Source organism: Loxodonta africana, chromosome 14 (genome assembly GCF_030014295.1).
Source record: "Loxodonta africana isolate mLoxAfr1 chromosome 14, mLoxAfr1.hap2, whole genome shotgun sequence".
Classification (NCBI taxonomy): Eukaryota; Metazoa; Chordata; class Mammalia; order Proboscidea; family Elephantidae; genus Loxodonta; species Loxodonta africana.
This window is the reverse complement of record NC_087355.1, coordinates 12557131-12585017: the sequence shown is the minus strand read 5'-3', so window position 1 is coordinate 12585017 and position 27887 is coordinate 12557131. Positions and strand designations below refer to the sequence as shown.

Here is a 27887-nt window from a genome sequence, read left to right as displayed (position 1 = left end):
GAGAGCAGGCAGTGAGAACATGTGAGAGAGCTGCACCCGCGTGAAGAAGCCAGTTGGAAATGGGGGTTAGGTTTGTCTTCTAGTACTTTGTTGCAATAGCAACTACTCCATACCAGGGGCCACATACCAAGTAGGTCTTTTTATGAAGAAAAATTAACCTCTAGCAAAGTAATCAGATGAGTCAAGATACCAGAGAAGAATCAAGTTCTCATTTGGAAGCCTTAGAAAAAGTTTGACTAAAAAAGATGGGCAGAGTTCAGGGAGAGTGTTTTCACTGAGTCTTGCATAATTGCAGTCATGCAGCGTCTTCTTCGAGGACATTTCTAACACAATCAGATCGCCCTACCCCTGTTGTAGAACTTAGTTCTGGAATTCCGCTGCTGTCTTTCTTCAATGAACTTCTCTGCTAATTATTTATAGGTGAAGAATTTAAGCTACATAGAGCTTAAATTTCCCACTTATCCAATTGTTGACCATTTTCATGGAAATACATCACTCATGATTTTGACAAACTTTAAAGTCATGTAGATGCTCATTATGATATTCTCTGAAATTCCATCTCTTTCATAGCAGTATGGGTTTATGTCAAGCTACTTGTCCACCTGAGGGATAAAGGTGATCTTTTTTAAAAAATATATACTTTATTTTATTTTATTTTGTTGAGAATATACACGCAGAATGTACATCAATTCAACAATTTCTGTAGGTACAATTCAGTGACATTGATTACATTCTTCAAGTTGTGCAATCATGCTCACCCTCCTTTTCTGAATTGCTCCTCGTCCATTAACTTAAACTCACTGTCCCCTAAGTTTTCTGTCTAATCTTTCTAGTTGTTTTCAATTTGATCCCATACAGCTAGTTCTTCAGACGGCACAATGCTCAAGGCAGATATTTTTTACTACTTAAGCTAAACTGTTGTTTGGTTTTAAGAAGAGTTCAGGGAATATTTTTGGTTTAAGGTTTAAAGATTATTTCAGGGCAGTAGTTTCAGGGGTTCATCCAGCCTCCATGACTCCAGAGATTCTAGATTCTAGGGGATTTTGAAATTCTCTTTTGCATTTTCCCTCTTTTGATCTGAATCCTTCTATAGAACCTTTGATCAAAATGTTCACTACTGGTCGCCAGGCACCATCCAGTTCTTCTGGTCTCATGACAAAGGAGGCAGTTGTTCGTGGAGGCAATTAACCACACATTCCATTTCTTCCTCCTCTTTCTAACTCTTCTTCCTCTGTAGCTTCAGGCAAATAGAGAAAAATTGTTGTACCTTGGATAGATGCTTGCAAGCTTTTAGAACCCTCGGCACTCTACAATGCACTAGGAGATAGAACAGAAACTCTGAACACAATTAGGTCAACTAACTAAGATATCCCATGAGAACATGACCCTAAACCTCCAAACCAAGATAACAAAACCCATGAGGTGTTTGGTTATATATAAGCAGTCTCGGCAGCTGCTATTTTTGTTTTTTTTTTAATTGTCATAAATATATCTATCACACAACTTTTGCCATTTCAACTTTTTTTTATGGTTTATTTTGTCTTTTGTTGTTGAGAATATACACAGCAAAACATACACCAATAATTTCTACACATACAATTGAGTGACATTGATTATATTGAGTTGTGCAACCACTCTCACCTTCCTTTTCTGAGTTGTTCCTCCCCATTAACATAAAGTCACTGACCCCTAAGGTTCCTATCTAATCTTTACAGTTGCTATTGTCAATTTGATCCCATATAGATAGATCATGAGTCCATGGGAATTTTAAATTTTTGTTCTAGATTTCCCCTCTTTCGATCAGGATCCTTCTATAGAATCTGATTAAAATGTTCAGTAATGGTAGCCAGGCTGCCGGCTCTTCTGGTCTCATGGCAAAGGAGGCAGTTGTTTATGGAGGCAATTAGCCATACATTCCATTTCCTCCTCCTATTCCTAATTCTCCTTTCTCTGTTGCCTCAGGTGAATGCAGACCAATTGTTGTGTCTTGGTTGGCTGCTTGCAAGTTTTTAAGACCCAAGGCAATACACAATGAACTAGGAGGTGGAATAGAAGCACTAAACCTGTTATTAGGCCAATTAACTGCGATGTCCAATGAAACCAGGACCCTAAATCCCCAAACCAAGGAATCAAACCCATTTCAACTTTTGCAGGTGTAAACTTATTGACAGCAATTAGGTTAATTGGCTATGCAACAGTACCCTTGATCTATGCAATTTTTCCATCACCATAAGCTGAAACTCAGTGCTCCGTAAGCAGCAATTGTCCCTTTCCCTCTCCCTCCTCCCCTGGTAAGCACTAAGAAACTTTGGTCTCTATATTTTGCCTTTTCTTGTCTTTTTATGTAAGTGAGGTCGTACTTGTCCTTTTGTGATTGACCTATTTCACAATAAGGTCTTCAGCCTCAACCCATGTTGCAGCATGTATCAAGACTTCATTTCTCCTTCTGGCTGAGTAGTATTCCATTGTATGTATGTACCACATCTTGTTTATCCATTCATCTGTTGATGGGCATTTTGGTTGTTTCCACTTTTTGGCTATTGTGAATAATGCTGCAATGAACACTGGGGTAAATATGTCTGTTTGCATCACTGCTTTCAAGTTCCTTGTGCATATTCCTAGCAGTGGAATTGCTGGGTCGGTCATACGGTAGTTCTATTTTTAGTTTTTTGAGAAACTGCCACACTGTTTTGCACAACAGCGGTACCATTGTGCATTTCTGCCAGTAATGGAAAAGGGTTACACTTTCCTCACATTCTTGCCAACATTTGTTATTTTCTGTTTTTTTAATAGTAACCATCCTAGTGGGAGTGAAATGGTATCTCATTGTGCTTTTGATTTACATCTCTCTGAGGGCTAATGATGTTGAGCATCTTTTTCATGAGTTTGGTGGCCATTTGAATGTTCTCTTTGGTGAAATATCTGTTCAATTTCCTTGCCCATTTTTTGATTGGGTTATTTGTTTTTTTTGTTGCTAATTTGTCAAAGTTTTGTATATATTTTGGTTATTAGATTCTTACCACATATATGGTTTCTGAAGATATTCTCCCAGTCAGTAATTTGTCTTTTCACTGTTTTTTGGTAAAGTCTTTTGATGAATGGAAGCTTTTTTAATTTTTCTGAGATCCCATTTATTTTGTCTTTTGCTGTTTGTGCTTTTGTTATTGTATTAGATAATCCATTGTTAAAACCTGGGCCCCACATCTAGGCCCTGCATTTTCTTCTAAGAATTTTATGGTTTTAATTTTCACACTTTGGTCCTTAATCCATTGTGAATTTGTTTTCTATATGGTGTGAGGCATGGGAATTTTTTCATTTTCCTTCATGTGAATACTTAATTTTCCCAACACTGTTTATTGAAGAGACTCATTTTTTTCCCCATCAAATGTACTTAGCACTCTTTTAAAGTGTGTCTTCTAATAGGCCTGTAAGCGTCTCCTACACCTACTAAGAATGTCCAGAGGGGACCGACAAAATGCAGAATTTTACATAGCTTGGAAACCCCCACCTAGATAAATACGAACGTCTGTAAGCTAACCAAGTACAAAAGAAAACAGGTTAAAGACAGAGAGTTATCATTTTATGTCTCTCTCTGTATCACTTCTGGGGTGTGTGTGTGTATGGGTGTGCTTACTTTCTTCTGTGTATACACATTTATGCAACATTTGACTGTGGGCTCTTAAAAGGTATATTTTCTGGTTCCAAGCAATAACACAACCAAAACATGAAACATAGTGCTTCCTGTACCATTCTTCAGAGTCCCTGGGTGGTGCAAATGGTTAACGTACTCAGCTGCTAACTGAGCCCATCCAGAGGCACCTTAGAAGAAAGGCCTGGCAATCTGTTTCTGAAAAATCAGCCATTGAAAACCCCGTGGAGTGCAGTTCAACTCTGACACACATGGGCTCACCGTGAGTCAGAGTTGTTTCTTGACTGGTTGGTTTTTCTGGTACTACTCTGCAGCATTCCCTAAAATTGGACTGTCTGCTTCTAATGACCCATCTAGAGTAGAAAGCTAACTTCCCCACACGCATATACTTGGGAATATGGTAACGATTTTCTATACCCCTTAATAAACTTGTTTCTTCATAAAACCTGGCTTTGTACTCCATGGAGTTTAAAGAAAATGAAAGTTTAAAATCGGCATTCATTCCCTTTTCTAATGATTTAGTATAAAAGATTGGCTTTTTGTCCTGGCTGCTACTGGGTGGTGTTATGACATCACGGAGGTGGGCAAAATGGAATTCAGTATAAGGACCTTATTAAAGAATTCTAGTCTCGGGGAACATCTAGCTCAATTGGCATAACATAGTTATAAAGAAAATGTTCTACATTCTACTGTGATGAGTAGTGTCTGGGGTCTTAAAAGCCTATGAGTGGCCATCTAGGATACTCCACTAGTCTCATCCCTTCAGGAGCAAAGAAGAATGAAGAAAACTAAAGATGCAAGGGAAAGATTAGTCCAAATGACTAGTCTCCACCAGGCTGAGTCCAGTAAATCTAGATGGTGCCCAGTTACCACTGACTGCTCTGACAGGGATCACAATAAAGGGTCCTAGACGGAGCTGGAGAAAAATGTAGAACAAAATTCTAACTCAAAAAGAAAGACCAGACTTGCTGGCTTGACAGAGACTGGAGAAACCCTGAGAGTATGGCCCCTGGACACCCTTTTAGCTTGGTAATGAAGTCACTCCTGAGGTTCACCCTTCAGCCAAAGATTGGGCAGGCCCATAATATAAAACGAGACTAAAGGGACACACCAGCCCAGGGGCAAGGACTAGAAGGCAGGAGGGGACAGGAAAGCTGGTAATGGGGAGCCCAAGGTCGAGAAGGGAGAGTGCTGACATGTCGTGGGGTGGTTAACCAATGTCATAGAACAATGTGTGTACTAACTGTTTAATAAGAAGCTAGTTTCTGTAAACCTTTATCTAAAGTACAATTAAAAAAATTAAAAAAAAAATGAATTTCCTTTCCTTTGGGTAGAAAAAAAGAAATCTAGCTGAATGGCTGACACCTGCTGGAAAATGCCAAATGATTTGCAGGCTGGTGGGAGCGCAGATAAGATCTCTTAGACTGCTTTGTGCGCAATGATTTTAATTCAAGTTCAGTTTGATCTTTCAGACTCCTGATTCCTTCATGGCTGAAAGGCATTCCGTAGTCATCTGACGTAATAACATGCATAATCTGTCAAAGCAGAAACTGGTTCTCTTGCTTCCTGCAGCCTGTAGTTTACGCTACATTCGGCAAAACAGGACAGTTCAGCAGTGCATGGTTGTGGGGTGAAACTTTGAGAAGATAGCAGAGTAGAGCAAAGATTTTTAGGTGCTCTTAAGAGGGTTTTTTTAAAAAAAATTTTTTTTCGTATTCTTGATTCACAGAGCTGGGAGACTTTTAGAGACCACAAATTGAGGTTATCTGCCTCTGGGCCATGCCACCGAAGAATCTGTTGAAATCCATATGTATGTGTGTGTCAGTTCTGTAAAGCCATCCAAGAAAGGAGATTCCATTATCAACGTTAATCAATTGCAGTTCTTAACAACCTTTCCTAATACAAAGCTCTTTCTTATATATCTGGCCAACATTTTTCATGTTGCGATTTCTCTGCTGAGTAATTTTTTTTCACAGTGGAGATGAAAGAAATCATTCATCATCCTAGGACCACATAACAAATATATAAAGACTCTCCAAGTCAACACTAGGCATTGTTTCAGTTCTTTTCTCACTTGCAATGAGCTGATCATCTTTGTTATTGTCATAATTCCTTCCAAGCTCCCTGAATCCATGTCAGCTTTCGGAGCACGTCATTTCCCAAGCAATGAAGCATGAGTAATGAGGTGGTGACTGGTCCCGGAGTGTGGGAGGGAGTGAACGTTCCTCCAAATTAGATTCACTTTAAGAAACGAAAATGTTTTTAACCATCTGTCATGTGACAGACACAGTGCTGATTTTACAGCTTGTGAGCCCTGTGTCCTTTAGATCATTCTGCCAGAATAAAATTAATTCCATTTTTCTGCCATTAATAATTTTTTCTTCCTCTCGTATGGCCCTAATGAATTTCACTCATTCTGTCATTGTCTGCAGGTGCCAAAGGGCCTGGGTGTCTGGGTATGCTCTCGGCTTCTCTCGGCCACCATGTTGTCCTTCCCGGAGGGGCAGTCAGTGCAGACTTCTTAGGGTTTCCATCCCCAAAAAGGCTGGGTGGCAGTTGCAAATTTGGGCGGGATCCATCATGGCAAACAGGCAGCAGATGGAGTCTTTCATACATGTTTATTATACCAGTGATTCAAGTAAACTGCTTAGGGCTGTTTTAAGTGGCTTATTACCATGGAATTCTGTAAGCCAGTTCACAATGTCAGGCAAGGTGATCATTTATCATCCAGGAAAGATCCCAGGGCCACCACTTGCTAATAATAGTAGGGCTTTGGGAAAGTTGCCTTAACTTCTATGAGCCTCACTTTTCTTATTTATAGGGATATTAATTAGAAATTTAAAGTATTTTTTATGAGAATTAAGTATGATAATCTGTGTACAGTGCTCAGCACACGATAGCTACTACTATTTGTACAGGAGTCTATTTGCTCCTTAGAGTTTCCAAGGAATGTAGTCACTATATCTGTTTCCCTGTTTTCTGGTATTTTGTCAGTCAGGTGACCAAGATTTCTTTCTTATTTCTTTCTCAACTGAAAACTGTCTAGTTTTAGGTGCTTTTCTTTTTCTTTTCTTGGCTTCCTTCCATGCCCTTGAGGGACCTAGAAAACTTGAACTTGTTACTCAAATACTTGAATATAATAATCACTGATTACCTAGCATCCATTCTTTTCTAGGAAGGTGAAAAGCCACTTTGCATATACTAAACATAAATTATCCCCTCCACCCACACGCACATCTGTGGAACTATTTGATTGATGATAGAATCAAGTCTCCTTGAGGTCGGGAAGGCACCTGAGACCACACACGTAAAGCCTGCGTTCTGACCTGGGTCTCTCACTCCTTTCCCTCCAATATGCTTCTCCCAACAAACATATTCTGTCTTCTGAAAACTAAATAATTCCATTTTCTTTTTCTAATTTGGCAATCAACTACTGACAAGGGAAATAAAAATATTTTAGAAATGTAACTCATGCTACCTACACCAAATCCCTTTTGGAATGAGTAGTAATGATGATGTCAGATAACATGGGAAAGGTGTGTTTAAAACATGAGCGGAATATTAAATGAATGATTAGTAGTAGCTGGTCCAAATTATTTTAGGGTTGGTTAGTTTTGGCCAAGTTAGAAGGATTAATATTTTTCATATCATCACACCTTTACTTACAGGTTTAACAGGCTTTAACTCAATATGATCTTGGTAGTAGGAGTGTGTATCAAGTCCTCCTATGAAATCAACTGAAAATATAACATAGCCCAATATGAATCAAAGTGTAAGTGAAAAAAATGCACACAAGACCATGTTTAAAATAGAATACATAAAAACAATATTAACAAAATATCTGTTTATCATAAAAAATGGAAAAATGTGTTCAATTTAAACAACAACAATAAAAAAACAAACAAAAAACCAAAACACAAACAGAACCAAGAAACCAAACCCACTGCCATCACGTTACAGAGTAGAACTGCTGCAGAGAGTTTTCTTGGCTGTAATAATTACAGGAGCAGATCACCAGGCCTTTCTTTGCTGGTGCCACTGGGTGAGATAGAACCGCCAACCTTTAGGTTAGAAGCTGATTATAAACTGCTTGTACTGTCCAGGGACCTTTTATTCAATGTAAAGGACTACTAAAAATGTCAATGACTAAAAAATGGAAAAATTTTGAGTAACATGCAAAAAGCTTAAAATTTAAAAAACAAAAAACAAAAAGTCTAAACCCATTGCTCAGATGATTTTGACTCTTGGCAACCCATCTTAAAAAAAAAAAAAATCTTAGGGGCTGAAAAATCATAGTTGTTATTGGTTTCAGTGAAAAATGAAGTAACATTAAATAACATTAGATTTTAAATAGTGTGTTTGTCCTTAGACGTACAGATAATCCCTTTCTACCTATATATCTCTTCTTATGGCCAGAATCAAGTATTTTTTTCTTAAGAATATTTTTTGCATCCTTAGAAAAGACTTTGAGAAGTCACGTAATCTATCTCCATGCCTTCTGTCCTCAAGCCATCCTTGAGAAATAGGTGTCTGCCTTTTGCAAAGAAGCTTTCATCTCCTCTCTGGTAGCACGGTCAAGGCTCACAATCTCTATAGACTCACTATAATTTGTGATATTCTTTCTGTTTTGGTCAAAGCTTTGATGTTTCTTTTCCAGTTGTAATGTTCATGGCTAATCTTAGTTTGTTTCACCTCTTTTTTTTGTTATGGTTTGTTAAAAATATTAATTACTTTAAACTAAGCTTTGGTTGTATTATAGCACCCTGACATTAACTTGTGGACAGGCATATAGGAATACTGTACTCTCGGGAGTGGGTATGCATGTGTGTGTATGTGTATTCAGGTATATGGTATGAGAACATTGATTGTATCATGTTCTCAGCTAAAAAGACATTTTAGTGAACAGTGATTCTCTATAAACCATAGTGTTTTTAACTGAAGCAATATTTTCTCTATCGGTACTGGTAAGTGCCAAGCAATTTTGCTAAGTGGATGATATATGCAATGTATTTTAGCTCAAATATTTCCACAGTGACTGTTGTTTTGTCTCCACTCAGAGTATCTTTCCCTGGCAAAAAGTTTATAAAACAAAAACATAAATTGTATCTATGGTTCTTTTCACCAAATATATATTTTTTATTTTTTAGTTGCTGTTGAGTCAGTTTTGACTCGTGGTGACCCCATGTGTGTCACAGTAGAACTATGTTTTGTGGGGTTTTCAATGGCTGATTTTTTCCAGGGTTGGTCACCACCTGGACCTCTGGCTAGACTTGAACCTCTAGCCTCTTGGTTAGCAGCCAAGAATGTTAACAGTTTGTATACCCAGATGCTGCAAAATTTTAGGACTTCTTAAATCAACTTCTTTTCATTGTAGTAAAAAAAAAAAAAATTTTTTTTTTTTAATAAATTTGTCCAATTAAAAACAGAAGTTCCATTAAGAGATTCTTCTCTGAAGTTGAAATGTTTCAAAGGTAAAATATAAAATTTGAAAGTTAAATCTGGTAAAACATTTGAGCTGTCATTATTTAATTTGTTCAGTTCCCCTCCTTGTTTGTGAGGATATATTTCAATTTTCCTTTTTATAAGCTTTCAATTGTTGCAATTTACTAAAAGCTTCAAAAGCTGATTTTTTGGGGGCACCTCATTTGTTGAATAGTTTAAGTTTTTTGACTGATCTTAAATGCAATGCAACTAAAATGTAGACAACTCTTTTACAGAAATGCTCATATTTTATGATGTGGGAAACAGGTTAACTCCCAAAATAGTTCTTCAAAGGCTGAAATATTCCTAACTCTGATGAAGAGAAGTGAAGAGAGAAAATGTATTTTCTCTTGCTGAAATTCTTTTTTTTTCAACATCAGTCTCATCAAAAAAATTATTCTATTTCATTTATCCTAAACGTGTGTGCATAACATATATATAAATTTCAAAAACTAGAATTTCTATTTTCATTGACAAAATTGCTGCTTTTTTGAGATATAATTATAAATTGCCTGTGTACCCAAATCCCAAATACATGTCTTATTAACATGCTTCCTAATTTAGTAAGATACTGTTTTCTTTTTTTACCTCAATGTTATTCTTCACCAAAATTTATATTATTACCACAAAACAAATAATTTTAAAAAAGTTTACTTCTTAATTATTGCAACATTTAAAATAATATTAGAGGTTTACCTTGGACAGAATGAACATCTAAAAGGTTTACTTTGATTACATGAATTGGATAAAACAAACCATTATTGAAAATAAATAGTTCTCTACTGAGAGCATCTGATGGAAGGATGTAATAGTGCCGTCATTATTTTAACTCCTTGAGAAATTCTTCCTCCACCAGTGGGGTCAACACGTTATCCTATACTTCCCAGGGCTGTCCTCTGACCCTAGGTGGTGCAAATGGTTTGTGCTCATCTACTAACCAAAAGGTTGGCAGTTGGAACCTTCCCAGTGGCACCCCAGAAAAAAGGCCTGGTGATCTGCTTCCATAAAGATTATAGCCAAGAAAACCCTGTGGAACTCAGTTCTACTCTGTAATACATGAAGTTGCTGTGAGTTAGAACTGACTTCAAGGCAACAGGTTTGGTTTGGGTTTTTTCTTTTTTGTAATTCCCAGTGGTCTCTTTTGCCCCTATCAGTTGTACCTGGTGCATTTGGTTGTTAATAGGGGCCTCAGGTTCCTGTACTTTTCCTGCTCCCACAGGAAACTGAGTGGTGGTGCAGTGGTTAAGTGCTTGGCTGCTTACCAAAAGGTCAGCAGTTTGAACCCACCAGCCGCTCTGTGGGAGAAAGATCTGGCAGTCTGCTTCCACAAAGATTCCTTGGAAACCCTGTGGGGCAGTTCTACTCTGTCCTATAGGGTCGCTATGAGTCAGAATCGACTCGACGGCAATGGGTTTGGTTTTTTTGGAGTCCAAGTACTTATCCTTTTATCAGTGATTGACCTGCATGCTGTCCGTGAATGGATGGTTCTAGTTACTTTAAAGTTTTTGTGGCAAAGAGAGAAATGTCCATGGCTTTCTTACAGATTTAACGATGTGTTAAATTGAGAATTCTGTTCATTGTACATGTGTCTCACACACCTTGATGAGATCATGGCAGAAATTCAAAGTCCTGTCTGGCTACTCAGCCTAGCTTATTTGGATACAACTATTAATCATAGTATTTTATTCGAAAGCTGAACAATCGAGGACAAAGTCTAAACCAGTTAGGATGACAGGGCAACTTGCGGAAACAGGGGCTGTTTCAAGCAACTGGTACATATCGTCTTCTCAGTCAGTGGTAAATATAAACGACCTACATTTTCTCTGAATATAAGAATTTTAGTGTGATGTAAATTTTTCCAACCTCTAAAATTAAAATATATAAGTAGAACTTAAATTCTCAAGCTTCCAGAACTAGGCAAGACTCCAAAAAAAAAAAAAAAAATCTATTAAAGAAGAATCATTGAAAAGTAGTTAATGAAGAAATTGAGAACATTCAGAACCCAGAAGTGAAATACAGTGGTGAGGCTTTTGGCAACATTACACAAGATGACAATGTTTCTATATTAAAAAAACAAAGTTTGTTACGCTTTCCATTTACCTGGGTGGGAAGATAATATAAGTAAAGGATTGAGTTAAAGCATAAATGGTGAGTTTATTGATTCTGAAAACTTTCTTTTGAATGATGTCAAATGCTTGAAAAAAATGAAGAAATAAAAACAAACAAACAAAAAAACCAAAAACCAACCAACCAAACAAAAAAGAACCGATGACTTAACAAAAGGCTTGAAAACAACTCAGTAGGAGAGATCTTCAGCTTTTGATTAAGTACAGAAAGGAAGTCATATTACACTGTTAAGAAAGTAAACAACTCTGCACTCTAAATTCACTTTCATGAGAGAAGAAGATTCTGAATTAAGAAATTTCTTCAGGAGCCCAGAACTAGATGATGCCTGGCTACCACTACTAACTGTCTGACCAGGGACACAATAGAAGGCCCTGGATAGAATGGGAGAAAAATGCAGAACAAAACTCAAATTCCTAAAAAAGGTCAAACTTAATGGACTGATAGAGACTAGAGGAACCCCTGAGACTATTGCCCTAGGCTACCCTTTGAATGTGGTACTGAAGCCACTCCTGGAGGTCACCTTTCAGCCAAATAATAGATTGGTGTCTATAAAAATAACAATATCACCCATGAGTAATGTGTTTCTTAAACAATCAAATATATGAGGCCAAACGGTCCACATTTACCCAAAAGCAAAGATGATAAGGAAAGGAGAGGAAGGGAAGCTAGATCAATGGAAACAACAAACATGAGGGAAATAATGAGAATACTGACACATTGTGAAAATTGTAACCAATGTCACGGAAAAATTTGTATAAAAATTGTTAAATGGGAACCTAATTTGCTGTGTAAGCTTTCACCTAAAACACAATAAATTATGTAAAAAAAAATCTTCAGTAGAAATAGGATGAATTTGAATGACACAGGAGAATAGAAGAGGCATAGGCAGGTTTTCAAAGATGTTATAAAGGAGGGTTATAATGGAGACATCCCACAGAATCTGCGGTCATAACAGTGAGAACACCAAAGATACGTAATACAGAGATCTGGTGGCACAGTGGTTAAGAGCTCAGTTGTCAACCAAAAGTTTGGCAGTTCAAATCCACCAGCAGCTCCTTGGAAACCCTGTGGGGCAGTTCTACCCTGTCCTATAGGGTTGCTATAAGTCAGAATTGATTCAATGGCAGAGTTTTAGTGAAAGAGCAGTTGTGGGGGAGATGGTTGTAGAGGAGATGGAGGCCATAGAAGGAAGCGCAGAGGGAACAGCTTGCTGGGCAAGCTACAGGACAGTTAAACTGATTTCTGTATGCTCTGCTTATGAGAGCATGGGAACATGTAATATATTCTAGAACAAAAAATTAACACAATTAGAAGTTAGAGTCAAGTCCAGGAAAGCCTGTAACGCAGAACATTGCTGTCTTCATCCATTCTCAGAAACTGAGGTGTTATTCTACAACGTCCCACAGGGAGAGCCCACAGCCTGGAAACCCTTTGTTTGAAGTCCTTTAAAATCTTTTCCCTGTGCTAACTTCCAACAGCACAGCCAAGCGAGTTTTTGGAAGAAATAGTGTTCTTTGTAATGGAATATCTTTGCGGTTACTCGCTCTCATCATGGAGAATTTCTGACAAGGATTCTGACTGAACTGAAGAAACTGAAGAGATACTCTAAATTTAAAGCAGCACCATACTGTAGAAATACAGATTTGTTTCCCCTTGTAAAAGATACACCGCCAGTAAAAACTTTTCTATTTGACTATAGGAAACTTCAGCTTAACAACGAAGTTTCTTTTAGATAATTCAGTGCTACTGACTCAATTCCTCACTTTGCCATTGACTTTACCAGTCACCCTTGAGTTGATTCCTACTCATGGTGACCTCATGTGTGTCAGAGTAGAACTGTGATCCATACAGTTTTCAGTGGCTGGTTTCTCAGATGCAGATCGAAGAAGGCCTTTCTTCCAAAGCATCTCTGCGTGGACTTGAAGCTTCAACCTTTCAGTTAGCAGCTTAGCTTGTAATGGTCTGCACCACTCAGAGACTCCTATCCAACTTAATAAAGCAAATGAGAGTTTAAGGCAGTCTCCCCACTCCCTGCTGCTCTTCAGATAGAACACGTGCATGGTGGCTGGTTGTGGACCTGGCGGCTTCCCATGAGAACTAATTCACTACGCGTCACATAAAGTTGGAGATTCCAGCCCTTCAAGTGTTGTGCGAAGAGTCAATTTCGACTCTGAGAGTTTCTTTGTGCTTCTCAGAGGCTGGCTAAGTGCTCTCGCTTTCCTTCTCCCACGGAGTTGCTTCTGGTGCTTACTGTAAACCCAGAACTGATACTTGGACCTTCCTCCGTGGCTGGAGTCTACTTTTCTTTACATCTATGCACAGCTGTCTGGATTTCTGAGATTCCTCTGAACTGAAAGCTCAGAACAGACATACAGAGGTTTGAACAAACAGAGCTAGAGGAGGGAAACCAACCTGTTGCCGACAAGTCGATTCCGACTCATAGCGACCCTATAGAAGAGAGTAGAACTGTCCCATAGGGTTTCCAAGGAGTGGCTGGTGGATTTGAACTGCCAACCTCTTGGTTAGCAGCTGAGTTCTTAGCCAATGGGCCACCAGGGCTCCAGAGGAGGGAAAAGAGGGTAAAATTGGGCAAATAGAAACACTTAAGTATCACAAGGGTTAGAGTTCAGAGATTAAAAAGTATGGTAACTTTACACATTTTGAAGTTTAATTCAGTTTTGATGTCTGGGGCTTATTTACATACTTGTTTGATTTTAATTGAAGATATTTTTAAATTTGACAAATTCTCTTTGCTTTTATCTTTAAAAATATAGCTTTAAATTATAAAGCATTTCAATATTCAGAAAAATGTAGAATAGAATATAACAAACACCCACACTCCTACCACTATGACTACATTGATGTTAACATTTTGCCATATTTTCTTCAAATTTCTTCTTATTTTTAAGAAACACAGTCATGTATACAAGTAGAACCCTCTCTTTCATCTTCTTGACTTGTTTTCCATGACAAGTGGCTCTTGTTTTGAATTCCAGGTCTACCATTTAGTAGCGTTGCAATGGTGGGCAAATTATTTAACCTCTTAGTCTCAGTTTGCTCATATGGGCAAGATGTTTGCTATATTTATCTATTTATGTAAGAAGCCACCCCATAATAGCAATTTAAAACAATAATAATCATGTATTTTGCTCTCAAACCTGCAGTTTGAGTGGGGTTCAGTAAGGAAGGCCCATTTCTGCTTCTTGCAGTGGCTGGTGGGATGCTTGACGGTGGGCTGGAGGAGCCCATTCCAAGACATCTCATTCACATGGCTGGCATGTTGGTGCTGGCTGTTGGCTGAGCTGGGGCTGAGAGCTGGGGACCTGTGCTCTCCACGTGGCCCTCTTCATGTGGCCTGGGATCCTGGCAGCATGGCATTTGGATTCCAAGTGCTAGTGACCCAAGAGAGAGTGCCAGGCAGAAGTTGTTGCCTTCTATGACCTAGCTTCAAAAGTCATACAGAGCTACTTCTAACAAATTCTATTAGTCAGAACAGTCACCAAACCTGACTAGGCTTAAAGGGAGGGAACAAAGACTTCCCCTCTTGATGGGAGAGTGGCAATTTAGGTAAGAAATACTGTTGAGACCATTTTTGGGGAAAAAAAAACTGCCATGGTGGTTAGCAGTACTTTCCAGTAGGTTTACTATGAAAATTAATGAGAAAATGTATATAATAGGTAAGATAGTGCTGGCCAGCCCTTGATAGGAGCTCAAATATATTAGTTATTTTCTTCTTTACTAGAATTAACTTTTTTGAGCTTTGATTCATCCTTGTTTCCCCAAAGCATATGTCACAGGACCATAGATGTAATGGACTTGGAGCAAGTGTTTGCTCTATGAATGTAGAAAGGATTTAATATTGTAAAGTTTTGAAAACATATAGCTATGAATCTTTTATTTTAACATTATAGACCTCTTTTATAATCTTATAAAAGTTATAGAAAAAGTTATAGAACTGTTTTGTCAGAAAGTATACATTTCTGCAGTTATTAAAATTTTGCTTATTATTTCATGGGGTTCACAGTCTCCTGCATTCATGGAACCCAGTTTAAGAACCTCAGATTTAGACTTTTGTCTTTAACTGAATGAAAATGTGCCATTTCCAGTGATAACTCAAGTGGTCATTTATGTCCTGGTTTTGATATCTTCACCAAATAATTAACTTGAACGTGGGTGCTTTGTTTCTGGGGGCAGCTATGTTGCATGCGTCCTTGTCACTGAGTGAAGAACACTGAGCCCTGTGACACTGCACTTAGCTCAGGAGAAGATTCAAAAAGAGGAGGACCAATTAACATACTTTTTCTGAACTTGCTTTCTGGTCTACCAGTGACCCAGTATGTAGTTGTTAGACTTGTAATAAGCCTTTATTTACACGTTGTCAAGTCCAGCAATAAAGTCTTAAGGAAGCATTGCTCAGGCCTTGAAGAGCACAAATATCAGGGCCATTACAATGTGATCTACTTGTTTGTTCTGTGAGACAAATTCATCAGAAAAAACTGGGCTTGAGGCTCAAGGACGTCCACTGAGATCCTGCAGAGAGGCCCATATCAGACTGCAGTGAGGATTTTTCACAGGTAAGGCCAGCTTTTAGGAGAGACAACTTATTTCAGAGGGGGCTGGCAACCAGACTCTGCCTGTGTTACCAGGGAACGAGCTACCTTGTAGTGTCGCTGATCTTCTGTGGCCTAGAGTCCAGAGAATTGAGCTTCCAGTGGGCATGAGCTGCTGAGCCCAATAGCAGAGCGAGGTCAGGGCTGCTCACAGCATGCTGAATGGCTGCAGGAACACCAGGATGGGTCTGTGGGGCACAATAGTCTTGATGATGCCCTAACACACAGCTGATGCCCAGAGGGGGTGGCTGGGCTGCGACCGCTGCAGGCCCAAATAATTAAAAAAAAAAAATTATTGTGTTTTAGGTGAAAGTTTACAGTGCAAATTAGTTTCTTATTAAAAAATTTGTACACAAATTGTTTTGCGACATTGGCTGCAATCCCCACAATGTGTCAGCATTCTCTCCCTTTCCCTTTCCACCCCAGGTTCTCCGTGTTCATTTGTCCAGTTTTCCTGCTCCTTCCTGCTGTCTCATCTTTGCTTTTGGTCAAGTGTTGCCCGTTCGGTCTCCTATGCTTCATTGAACAAAGAAGCATGTCCCTCACTCGGGATACTGTTTGCTTTCTAGGCCTGTCTAATCTTTGGTTGAAATGTGGACTTGTGGAGTGGTTTCAGTTCTAAGTCAGCAGGCTGTCTGGGAGCCATACTCTCAGGGTCCCTCTAGTCTCCGTCAGACCAGCAAGTCTGGTCTTTTTTTGTGGATTTGAATTTTGTTCTACGTTTCTTTCCCACTCTGTCCAGGATCCTCTGTTGTGATCCCTGTCAGGGTGGTTGGTGGTTGTAGCTGGGCACCTTCTAGTTCTTTTGGATTTAGGCTGGTGGAGGCTGTGGTTCATTTGGCCCTTTAGTCCAACTACTAGTATTTTCCTGTGTCTTTGGTTTTCTTCATTCTCCTTTGCTCTGAACATGATGGGATCAATAGATGTATCTTACATGGCCGCTCACAAGACTTTTTTTTTTTTATTGTACTTTAGAACAAACCAGCTTCTCATTAAAAAACACTAGAACACATTGTTTTGTGAAATCAACAGTCTCCCTTCTCGACCTTGGGTTTCCTATTATTAGCTTTCCTGTCCCTTCCTGCCTTCTAGTCCTTGTCCCTGGGCTGGTGTGCCCCTTTAACCTTGTTTTGTTTTATGAGCCTGTCTAATCATTGGCTGAAGAGTGAACCTCGGCAGTGACTTCTTTACTGAGCTAAAAGGGTGTCCGAGGGCCACACTCTCAGGATTTCTGCAGTCTCTGTGAGGCCACTAAGTCTGGTCTTTTTTTGTGAGTTAGGATTTTGTTCTACATTTTCCTCCTGCTCTGTCAGGGACCCTATATTGTGATCTCTGTCAGAGCAGTTAGTGGTGGTAGCCAGGTACCATCCAGTTGTGCTGGACTCAGTCTGGTGGACGCTGTGGTACTTGTGGTCCATTAGTCATTTGGACTAACCTTTCCCTTGTGTCTTTGGTTTTCTTCTTTCCTCCTTGCTCCAGATGAAGGGAGACCAGTGGAGTATCTTAGATGGCGGCTCACAAGCTTTTAAGACCCCAGACGCTACTCACCAAAGCAGGATGTAGAACATTTTCTTTATAAACTATGTTATGCCAGTTGAGCTAGACTTTCCCTGATATCATGGTCCCCACAGCCCTTGGCCCAGTAATTCGGTCCCTCAGGGAGTTTGGATATGTCTATGCAGCTTCCGTGACCTTGCCTTGGACAAGTTGTGCTGGCTTCCCCAGTATCCTGTACTGTCTTACCCTTCACCAAAGTTACCACTTGTCTATTGCCTATGTAGTGTTTTTCCATCCCCATGGCTCCTATCCCTTGTAACCATCAAAGATTGATTCTTTTTGTGTATAAATCTTTTCACGAGTTTTTATAGTAGTGGTCTCATACATTGTCTTTTTGTGATTGACTTATTTCACTCAGCATAATGCCCCCCAGATTCATCTGTGTTATGAGATGCTTTGCAGATTCATCATTGTTCTTTATCATTGTGTAGTACTCCATTGTGTGTATGTACCATAGTTTGTTTAGCCATTTGTCTGTTGATGAGCACCTAGGTTGTTTCTATCTTTTTGCTATCGCAAACAAGTCTGCAATGAACATGGGTGTGCAGCTATCTATTTGTGTAACAGCTCTTATTTCTCTAGGATATATTCCTAGGAGTGGGGTTGCTGGATCATATGGTATTTCTATTTCTAGCTTTGTGAAGAAGCGCCATATCGATTTCCAAAATGGTTGTACCATTTTGCATTCCCATTAGCAGTGCGTAAGAGTTCCAGTCTGCCTGCAGCCTCTCCAACATTTGTTATTTTCTATTTTTTTGATTCATGCCAGTAATGCTAGGGTGAGATGATATCTCATTGTAGTTTTGATTTGCATTTCTCTAATGGCTAGTGATCAATAGCATTTCCTCATGTTAGCCGCTTTAATGCCTTTTTGGTGAAGTGCCTGTTCATTTCCTTGGTGCATTTTTTAAGTGAATTGTCTTTTTGTTGTAGAGATGGTGGATTTTCCTATAGATTTTAGAGATGAGACCTTTGTTGGATTTGTCATAGCCAAAAATGTGTTCCCAGTCTATAGGCTCTCTTTTTACTCTTTCGGTGAAGTCTTTTGAGGAGCATAAATGTTTAATTTTTAGAAGATCCCAGTTGTCTAGCTTATCTTCTGGACTTTGTGTGTTCTTAGTTATGGTTTGTATCCTGTTAATTCTGCGTATTAGGGCCTCTAGTGTTGATCCTATTTTTTCTTCTATGAACTTTATAGTTTTTGGCTTTATATTTAGGTCTTTGATCCATTTTGAATTAGTTTTTGTGTATGGTGTGAGGTATGGGTCCTGTTTCATTTTTTTGCAGATGGATGTCCAGTTTTGCCAGCACCATTTGTTAAAAAGACTGTCTTTCCCCATTTGATGGACTTTGGGCCTTTGTGGAAGATCAGATGACTATAGGTAGATGAATTTACATCTGGGTTGTCAATTCTGTTCCCTTGGTCAATGTACCTGTCATTGTACCAGTACCAGCCTGTTAGCTGTAGAGTAGGTTCTGAGGTCAGGTAGTATGAGTCCTCCTACTTTATTCATCTTCAATAGTGCTTTATTTACCTGGGTCCTCTTCTCTTTCCATATAAAATTAATGATTAATGTTTCTATCTCTTTAAGGAATGCCATTGGTATTTGGATTCCGATTGCATTATATTTTGTAGATTGCTTTGTGTAGAATTGGCAATTTCACAATGTTGAGTCTACCTATCCATGAGCAAGGTATGTTTTTCCATTTATGTGATTTCTTTTGGTTTCTAGCAGTAGTGTTTTGTGGTTTTCTTTGTATATGTCTTTTACCTCTCTGGTTAGATTTATTCCTAAGTATTTTATTTTTTTATGTGGTATTAAAAATGCTATTGTTTTCCTGATTTCCTTTTCACCATTCCCTTTATTGCTGTATAGGAATCCGACTGATTTTTGTATGTATATCTTGTATCCTGCTATTCTGCTGAATCTTTCTATTCATTCCAGTAGTTTTCTTGTGGAGTCTTTTGGTTTTTCTATGTATAGTATCATATCATCTGCAAAAAAGGATATTTTTACTTCTTCATTGCCAATTTGGATGCCCTTTCTTTTTTTTGGCTTATTGCTGAGCTAGGACTTCCAGCGCAATGTTAAATAGGAGTGGTGATAAAAGGTATCCTTGCCTTTTTCCTGTTCTTAAGGGAAATGTTTTCAGCCTATCTCCATTAAGAGTGATGTTGGCTGTTGGTTTGTATAGATGCCCTTTATTAAGTTGGGGAATTTCCCTTCTATACCTATTTTACTGAGAGTTTTTGTCAAGAATCGGTGTTGGACTTTGTCAAAGGTCTTCTCTGTATTGATTGAGATCATCATGTAATTCTTTTATTTTACTTATGTGGATTGATTTTCTAATGTTGAAGCATCCTTGCATACCTGGTATGAATCCCACTCATTTTTTTTTTTATATGATGGTGAATTCTTTTGGCTAGAATTTTGTTGAGAATTTTTGCATCTATATTCATGAGAGATATTGGCTGTAATTTTCTTTTTCTGTGCTGTCTTTGCCTGGTTTTGGTATCAGGGTTATGCTGGCTTCATAGAATGAATTCGGAGACTATTCCTTCCTTTTCGATGTTCTGAAATAGTTTGAGTAGTACTGGTATACGTTTTTCTCTAATTGGTAGAATTCTCCAATGAGCTATTTGGGCCAGTGCTTTTTTTTTTTTTTGGGAGTTTTTTTTTTTTTTTTAAATTACCACTTCAATCTCTTTTTTTGTTATGAGTCTGTCAGATTTTCAACATCATTTTGTGTTAGTTTGGGTAGGTAGTGTGTTTCTAGAAATTTGTCCATTTCCTCTCAGTTTTCATATTTGTTGGAATATAGTTTGTCGTCATAGTACTCTGTATTGATCCTTTTATTTCCATTGGGTCTGTTGTAATGTCCCCCATTTCATTTCTTATTTGGGTTATTTGCATCCTCTCCTGTTTTTCTTTTGTCAATTTAGCCAGTGGTTTGTCAATTTTGTTGATCCTTTCAAAAAACCAACTTTTGATTTTGTTGATTCTTTTTATTGTTTTTCTGTTCTTTATTTCATTTATTTCTGCTCTAATCTTTATCATTTCCTTTCTTCTGGTGGTTGTGGGCTTCTTTTGCTGTTCTCTTTCTATTTGTTGGAGTTGTGTAGCTAATGCTTTGATTTTGTGCCTTTCTTCTTTTTTAATATGTGCACCTGTTACTATAAATTGACCTCTGAGGACTGCCTTCGCTGTGTCCCAAAGGTTTTGGTATGATATATTTTCATTCTCATTTGATTCTACGAACTTTTTGATTCCATCTATTACTCAGTGGTTTTTAAGCAAGGTGTTATTAAGTTTCCATGTAATTGATTTTTTTCCTTGCTCTTCCTGTTGTCTACTTTGAAGGCATTGTGGTCAGAGAAAATAGTTTGTATTAGCTCAGTGTTTTGGATTTTGTTGAGGGTTGCTTTGTGTCCTAAGATGTGGTCTGTTCTGGAGAACATTCCATGTACCTTGGAAAAGAATGTATACTTTGCAGCTGTTGGGTGGAGTGTTCTATTTATGTCTATGAGGTCAAGTTGGCTGATTCTGGCCTTTTGATCTTTTGTATCTTTGTTGACTTTCTTTCCAGGTGTTCTGTCCTTTACCAAGAGTGGTGTGTTGAAGTCTCCTCTTATTATCATGGAACTTGTCAATTTCTCTTTTCAGTGCTATTAGAGTTTGTTTTATGTATTTTTGAGCACTGTCATTGAGTGCGTAGGTATTTATTATGGTTATATCTTCATGATGGATGGTTCCTTTGGTCATCATATAATGCCCTTCTTGTCTTCTCTGGTGGATTGCATTTTAAAGTCTGTTTTATTGGAGATTAGTATTGCCACTCCTTCTTTTTTTTGGTAATTGTTTGCTTGATATATTTTTTCCATCCTTTGATTTTTATAAATTTATGTCTTTGTTTCTAAAGTGTGTCTTGTAGACAGCATATTGATGGATCCTGTTTTCTAATCCAGTCTGTCTCTCTCTGTCTATTTTTGGGTGCATTTAGGCCATTTAAGTTCAGTATAATTATTGATAGGTGTGAGTTTATTGCTGTAATTTTGTAGTGTTTTTTTTTTTTTTTTTTGTGGTGCTGAAGTTTTATTTGTTCCTTTTACTCTCCTGTGCTGAATTCCTTTTATTCATGAATTTTTTTCCCCATTTCTTTTGTTTTATGAGCCTTTGTTTTTCTTTTTTGTTTCGATAAGGAGGTTTGTTAACTTTCTTTGTGGTTACCTTGTAATTTACTCATCTTCCTAAGTTTGAACCTGTCTTTTATTACTTGGTATTGCCTTGCTGTTCTCTCCATTTGAAAGTCCTATACCTAGACCATTTATTCCCTCTTTTATTGTTCCAATGTTGTTGTCGTTTACAGTTTAACCTCACTGTTTCCCTGTTGTAAATCTTTTAGTTTTAATTAATCCTTGAGAGTTCATTACCTAGGTTGGTATCTGGTTGATGTAGTCTTGTGTTCTAGATTCAGGCTGTCATCTGATGTTGTTGGTTCTCTAACTGAAGGACTCCCTTTAATAATTCTGTAAGTTTGTTTTGGCTTTTACATATTCCATTAATTTCTGTTTATCTGCAAATGCCCTAGTTTCACCATTATATTTGAGCTAGAGTTTTGCAGGATATATTATTCTTGGTTGGCAATTTTTTTTTTTCAAGATTTTGTGTATGTCATCCTATTACCTTTTGCCTGCATTGTTTCTGCCTAGTAATCAGAGCTTTGTCTTATTGTCTCCCCCGTATGTAACTTTTCATTTTTCTCGAGCTGCTGTCAGAATTCTTTCTTTGTCTTTGGTTAGTGAGTGTGATTATATGCCTTGGTGATTTTCTTTTGAGGTCTATCCCGTATGGGGTTCATTGAGCTTCTTGGATGGTCAGCTTTGCATCTTTCATGATATTAGGGAAGTCTTCTGTCTGCAATTCTTCAATGGTCCTCTCTGTATTTTCCATTTTCTTCCCCAGTTCTGCAATGGAATGCTGATCATTTACAAATTTTTGCTTTTGATTGTACCCCACATCATTCTCAAGGTTTCTTCCTTTTTCTTTGTTCTTTTCTCTGATTTTTCCTCAAGCAAAGGAAACAAAGAATTTGTCGTCAATTTCACTGATCCTGTCTTCCATTGTTTCAAACCTGCTCTTCAGACATATGACACTGTCCATTTCTAAAATCTTGTTGTTTGTTTTTTGGATTTTTAATTGCTGTTTTTCTATGATTTCTAGTTGTGCATGTATTTTGACATTTTGTTCCTGAATTACTTTTTGAATTCTTCTATTGTTTTGTCTGTCTTTTCCATAATTTCTTCTGCCTTTTCCATGAATTTGTCTATTTTCTTCTTCATTTTTGTCTGCTTTTTCCTTCAACTCTTGGGTAGCTCTGGATATTAGAGATTTGAATTCTCTATCAGGTAGTTTCAGTGCCTTTTCTTCTACTGGAAGGTCATCTGGTGTTTTATTTTTGATGCCTACTGGAATCGCCCTGTGCTTTTTTAAAATATATTTCGGGACATTCAGTAGTTATTTTCTTCATTTATTGATTGTAGATTTGTTTGTTTTGTCCGTTTTTTTTTGTTTTATTTGGTTATGTCTGAGCAGGCTGGCTGTGCGTTCTTTGTTGTTTGCTCATCTGTGTGCATGATACTTTTCACATTCTTGTCCATTGGGCATAGTTAGTTGCTCAGCTGTGGTGCAGCAGGGCAGATTCTGCAGAAGCAGAGGCTCTGGGATGGGTTGTTTGTGGTATCTACTGGGGTCTACATGGTGGGGCTGAGGGGTCAGTGCAGGAAAGGGTCCGGTAGGCTATACCTGTGCTGCTTGAGGGTGTGATGTTCACGGCATGGTACAGAGACAGGAGGGGATGGGAAGGCTGTGATGTGTGGAGCTAAGTGGGTATGGGAAAGAAGAGAAAGAGGAGAATCAGGAGCCAAAAAAAAAAAAAAAAAAAGTACTGAGAGAGTCTGCTGTTGGAGTGGCACAGACCCGGGGAAGCTGTGTGCCAGTGTCTTTCCAGCCAGGTGGTGAGGTAAAGCCTGTCAAGAAGGGACAGAAAGGGCATACACAACTAGATCTAAAAAAAAAAAAAAAAACTAGATGGGTGGGAGAAAGGAAAGGAAGGAAGGAAGGAAGAGGGAGATAACAAACTAGATTAAAAAAACAAGAGGAAAAGTCACACATGGGTAGGTGGTCAGCAGAAAGGAATGTAGAGAGAAACAAGAAACAGAAAAAAAAGAAAAAAGATGCCAGGTGGTTGGGAAGAAGGAAAGGAAGGGAGGTAGAGAGAGACAAGAAGAAAAACAAAATTCCACCATGGACCCCATTGGTGTGGTGGCACAGACCAGGGAAGAGGCTCTCAGGCGTGCAGCACTGCAGAGCCCATCTAGAAGAAACAGAGATGGTACACATCACCAAGTGTTCAGGAGAAAAGAAAGGAAGGATGTTAGAGAGAGACAAGAAATCAAGCAAAGCAAAGCAAAAAAAAATCCTCAAGGGAGCCTACTGGTGTGGTGGCGAAGCCTCAGGAAGTGGCTTCCAAGCTGTTAGGCCCTGTACAGCCCTTCTAGAAGGAGCAGAGATGGTACACAGCACCAGGTATTCAGGAGACAGGAAAAGAAAGAAAGCAGAGAGACAGGAAAGCTAGAAATGAAGAACGAAAAGGAAAAAAAAGAAAAAGAAAAAAAAAAAAGCTCCCAGGGATCCCACCAACACTGTGGCATGGACCAGGGAAGCAGTTCCCCAGCTGAGGAGCACTTCACGGGCTGTCAAGAAGAAGCAGAGATGGCACACGGAACCAGGGGTTCAAGAGAAAGTCAGGGGAAGAGGTGAGAGGGAGAGAAGAAACCAAAAGAAGCCAAAAAAGAAAGAAAAAGCAACAAGAGCAACAAGAAAACAGCACTGAAGGAGCCAGCTGGTGTAGGTGAGGCGAATCCAAGGACCATGGAGCTGGTGCCTCCCTGGCCGAGTGACTGTGGCCTGCTGGGAAGTGGCAGAGGCCAAACAGGAGGAAGAAGGGTAAGGGGTGAGAAAGTGTGTATCACTAGTTACCAGGTTCTCTGTCTCCTGCTGGGAGCTCTGTGAAGCTGCCTTCCCATGCTCCCTATCCATAGATATAGGTGGCTGAGGAGCCCAAAATGATGAATCCATGCTGTGTTCGCTGATAGGGGACCTCTACTCTGTATCTCTCCTCACTGTCTATTCTCTGTTAGTTCCTTGTTCCATCTGGTGATTGGTTGAGTTCTTTATCTCTTCATTTGATGGTTAGGTTTCCAGAATTGATGTTTGTCTCTGTTTTACTTAGTTTTTTGGGTCTTTGCTGTGGAGGGTTAGTGTAGTGCTTCTGTCTATCGTGCCATGTTTGGCACTGCCTTCACTTAAAAGCTTTAAAGGCCCCAGATGCTACTCACCAAAGCAGGATGTAGAACATTTTCTTTAGGAACTATATTATGCCAAATGACCTAGATATTCCCTAAGACCATGGTCCCCGCCCCTCAGACCTAGTAACTTGGTCCCTTAAGGTGTTTGGATTTGTCTAAGAACCATCTATGACTTTGTCTTGGTCAAGTTGTGGTGACTTTCCCTATTTTGTACATTGTCTTTTCCTTCACCAAAGTTAACACTTGTCTACTCTCTAGTTGGTGACTTCCCCTTCCCTCATAACCATCAAAGATTGTTTTGCTTTCTTCTGTGTGTTCACCTTTTCTTTTCTTTATCATAGTGTTCTCATACATTTGTCCTTTCATAATTGACTTATTTCACTCAGCATAATGCCTTCCAGATTTATCCATGTTGTGAGATGTCTCAAGGATTCATCATTGTTCTTTATCGTTGCATAGCATTCCATAGTGTGTGTGTACAATAGTTTGTTCATCCCTTCATCTGTTGATGGGCACTTAAATTGTTTCCATCTTTTTGCTGTTGTGAATAATGCTGCAGTGAAAGTGGGTATACATATGTCTATTCCTATGGGAGCACTTATTTCTCTAGGATATATTCCTAGGAGTGGAATTGCTGGATCACGTGGTATTTCTATTTCTAGCTTAGGGCAGACATTATATCATTTTCCATAATGGGTATACCGTTTTACGTTCCTGCCAGCAGTGAATAAAAGTTCCCATCTATCGTCAACTTCTCCAACATTTGTTATTTTCTGTTTCTTTAATTAGTGCCAGTAATGTTGGGGTAAGATGATATCTCATTTTAGTTTTGCTTCGCATTTTTCTAGTACTAATGATTGATTGAGAACATCTCCTCATATGTTTGTTAGTTGCTTGAATGTCTTTGTTGGTGAAGTGTCTGTTCATACTCTTTGCCCATTTTTTAATTGGATTAATTGTCTTTTTGTTATTGAGGTGTTGAAATATTCTATAGATTTTAAAGATTAGACCCTTGTTGGGCATGTTGTAGCTAAAATTTTTTCCCCAGTATGTAGGTTCTCTTTTTACTCTTTTGTTGAAATCTTTTGATGAACATAAGTGTTTAATTTTCAGGAGCTCCCAGCAATAGAACAGTAGTCTTCAAACTGGGAGATTTGTGGACCAGTGACATGTGATGACTTTCCAAATGGGTAAGTAAGCATGCAGAGTTTAAGAGGTCAATTTACAGAGCCTTAATTCCAAAATTTAAAGGAGTCCTGATGGCACAGTGGTTAAGTGCTTGGCTGCTAACTGAAAGGTCAACGGTTCAAACCCACCAGCTGCTTGCAGGAGAAAGATGTGGTAGTCTGCTTCCCTAAAGATTAAAACCTTGGAAACTCTATGAGGCAGTTCTACTCTGCCTACAGGGTCGCTATGAGTCGGAATCAACTTGAAGGCAACGGGTTTAGTTTTGGTTTGGAATTCCAAAGTGTAGGTGCTAGAGAAAGTGCTTGTAGTAATTCTGGTTCTTGGTTTCCTCATCCTTTTCCAAAAGTGCTTCCTTTCCATTTTGCAATGAAAGCATTTATCTCAGTCATCTAGACTCTTCCCTTGGTGCATTGCCCTGGAGTGTAAATGCCTCCAGGGCATCAAACAAAATGGCAGTTCTAGTTACCTAAGATGATTTTGACGAAGTAATTGCTTCCAATGATCAGACAGGTGGGTTTTTTTCCCCCCTGTCCAAAAAAGACCACTTAATTGATTGAACTGCTGGTACTATTCTAAAAATAATTTCTGATAATCAATCACTATGTGTTTTTGGCATATATCTCAGCCACTCTATCTACAATTTCACTCCTTACCACATCCACTTGTCTAGCCTCTTATTTTTTCTCTTTTATGTTTGTCACTAATTACCATGCTATGCTACATATTTTACTTTTAAAAAATCTTGTTTATTGCCTGGATCCCTCAGTACAATGAACTTTTATAAGAGCAAGAATTTTTGTCTGGTCTTATCTACTTTTTTTTTTTTACTGCTATATCCCATGCATCTGAAACAATGCCTGATACAAAATAGATACTAAAAAATATTTGGGATAAAAAAGAATTCAAATAACTGAGTGACTATGCCATAAAAAATTTCCTCCTCTTCTCATCTCATCTTTATTTCTGTGAATAAAATTTTTTTATAAAAGTAACATGACCTCCAAATACTATCTCATTCTGGCAATAAATAATTATTTATAAATTAATTGAAGTAAATTACCTAAATTAATTGAAATAAAATTGCCCCATTCATCTCACGAACAGGTACATTTCCAATAAAATTTAGCTTTACGTTCAGGGCTTATTCATCAAAATTTATAATGCATAGGTGCTTGCTCAGTAGTGGCAACATCCAATAATTGCAATGATAACCCTATCTGAAGAAAAGACTTAACACTTAGAATCTCCTGGTCACAGGAAAAAATTAAATTTAATTTGTTGGAATAAATCTAAAAGATTTGCACGTTCTCCACACTGAATACAACAAAAATATTATTGAGCAAAATTAGAGATATCTTAAGTAAATGGAAGGATATAACACGTACATGGATTGTGAAACTCAGTATTGTAGATACCAATTGACCTATGGATGAAATGTAATCTCAATAAAGATCCCAAGTAGCTTTTGTTTTTAAATCAAATGGCCAATTCCAAACTTTATGTGAGAAGTCAAAAACTCAAGACTAGCTGATACTGAAGAATAAATTTGAACTTATACTTGATACCTATAACAAGACTTAAAATTACAGTAATTAAGAGATTATGCTATTCATACAAAGAGAGACAAATAGATAAACAAAACATAATAGAGTCTGAAAATAGTCCTACTTGACTGATGATAAAAGTGCCACCATGCGGCAGTGGGGAAAAGATAAATCTTTTAAATAAATGGTTTTGGGTCAAATAGAGATGAACATGGAGAAAATGGAACGAATGTTGGCTCTTGACACATTAAATTAAAAAAATCAATAGACCAAAATATGGGAGACAAAATGAATAAATAAAAAATACAATGAATGTATGGACTTGGATTAGACAAAGATTTCTTAAATAGCACACGAAAGGC

The 27887-nt window shown here is 38.3% G+C and overlaps 1 protein-coding gene across 1 annotated transcript in view; it reads right to left on the bottom strand.

The window, feature by feature from the left end:
* Positions 1-7191: 7191 nt before the first annotated feature.
* The window catches only part of NKAIN3 (sodium/potassium transporting ATPase interacting 3), a 403169-nt gene continuing 382473 nt past the window's right edge, over positions 7192-27887 (bottom strand). Inside the window, exon 7 of the mRNA XM_064268301.1 lies at positions 7192-7386. Coding sequence (XP_064124371.1) covers positions 7292-7386 — 95 coding nt within the window. The 3' untranslated portion in view covers positions 7192-7291. The remainder of the gene's footprint in view (positions 7387-27887) is intronic.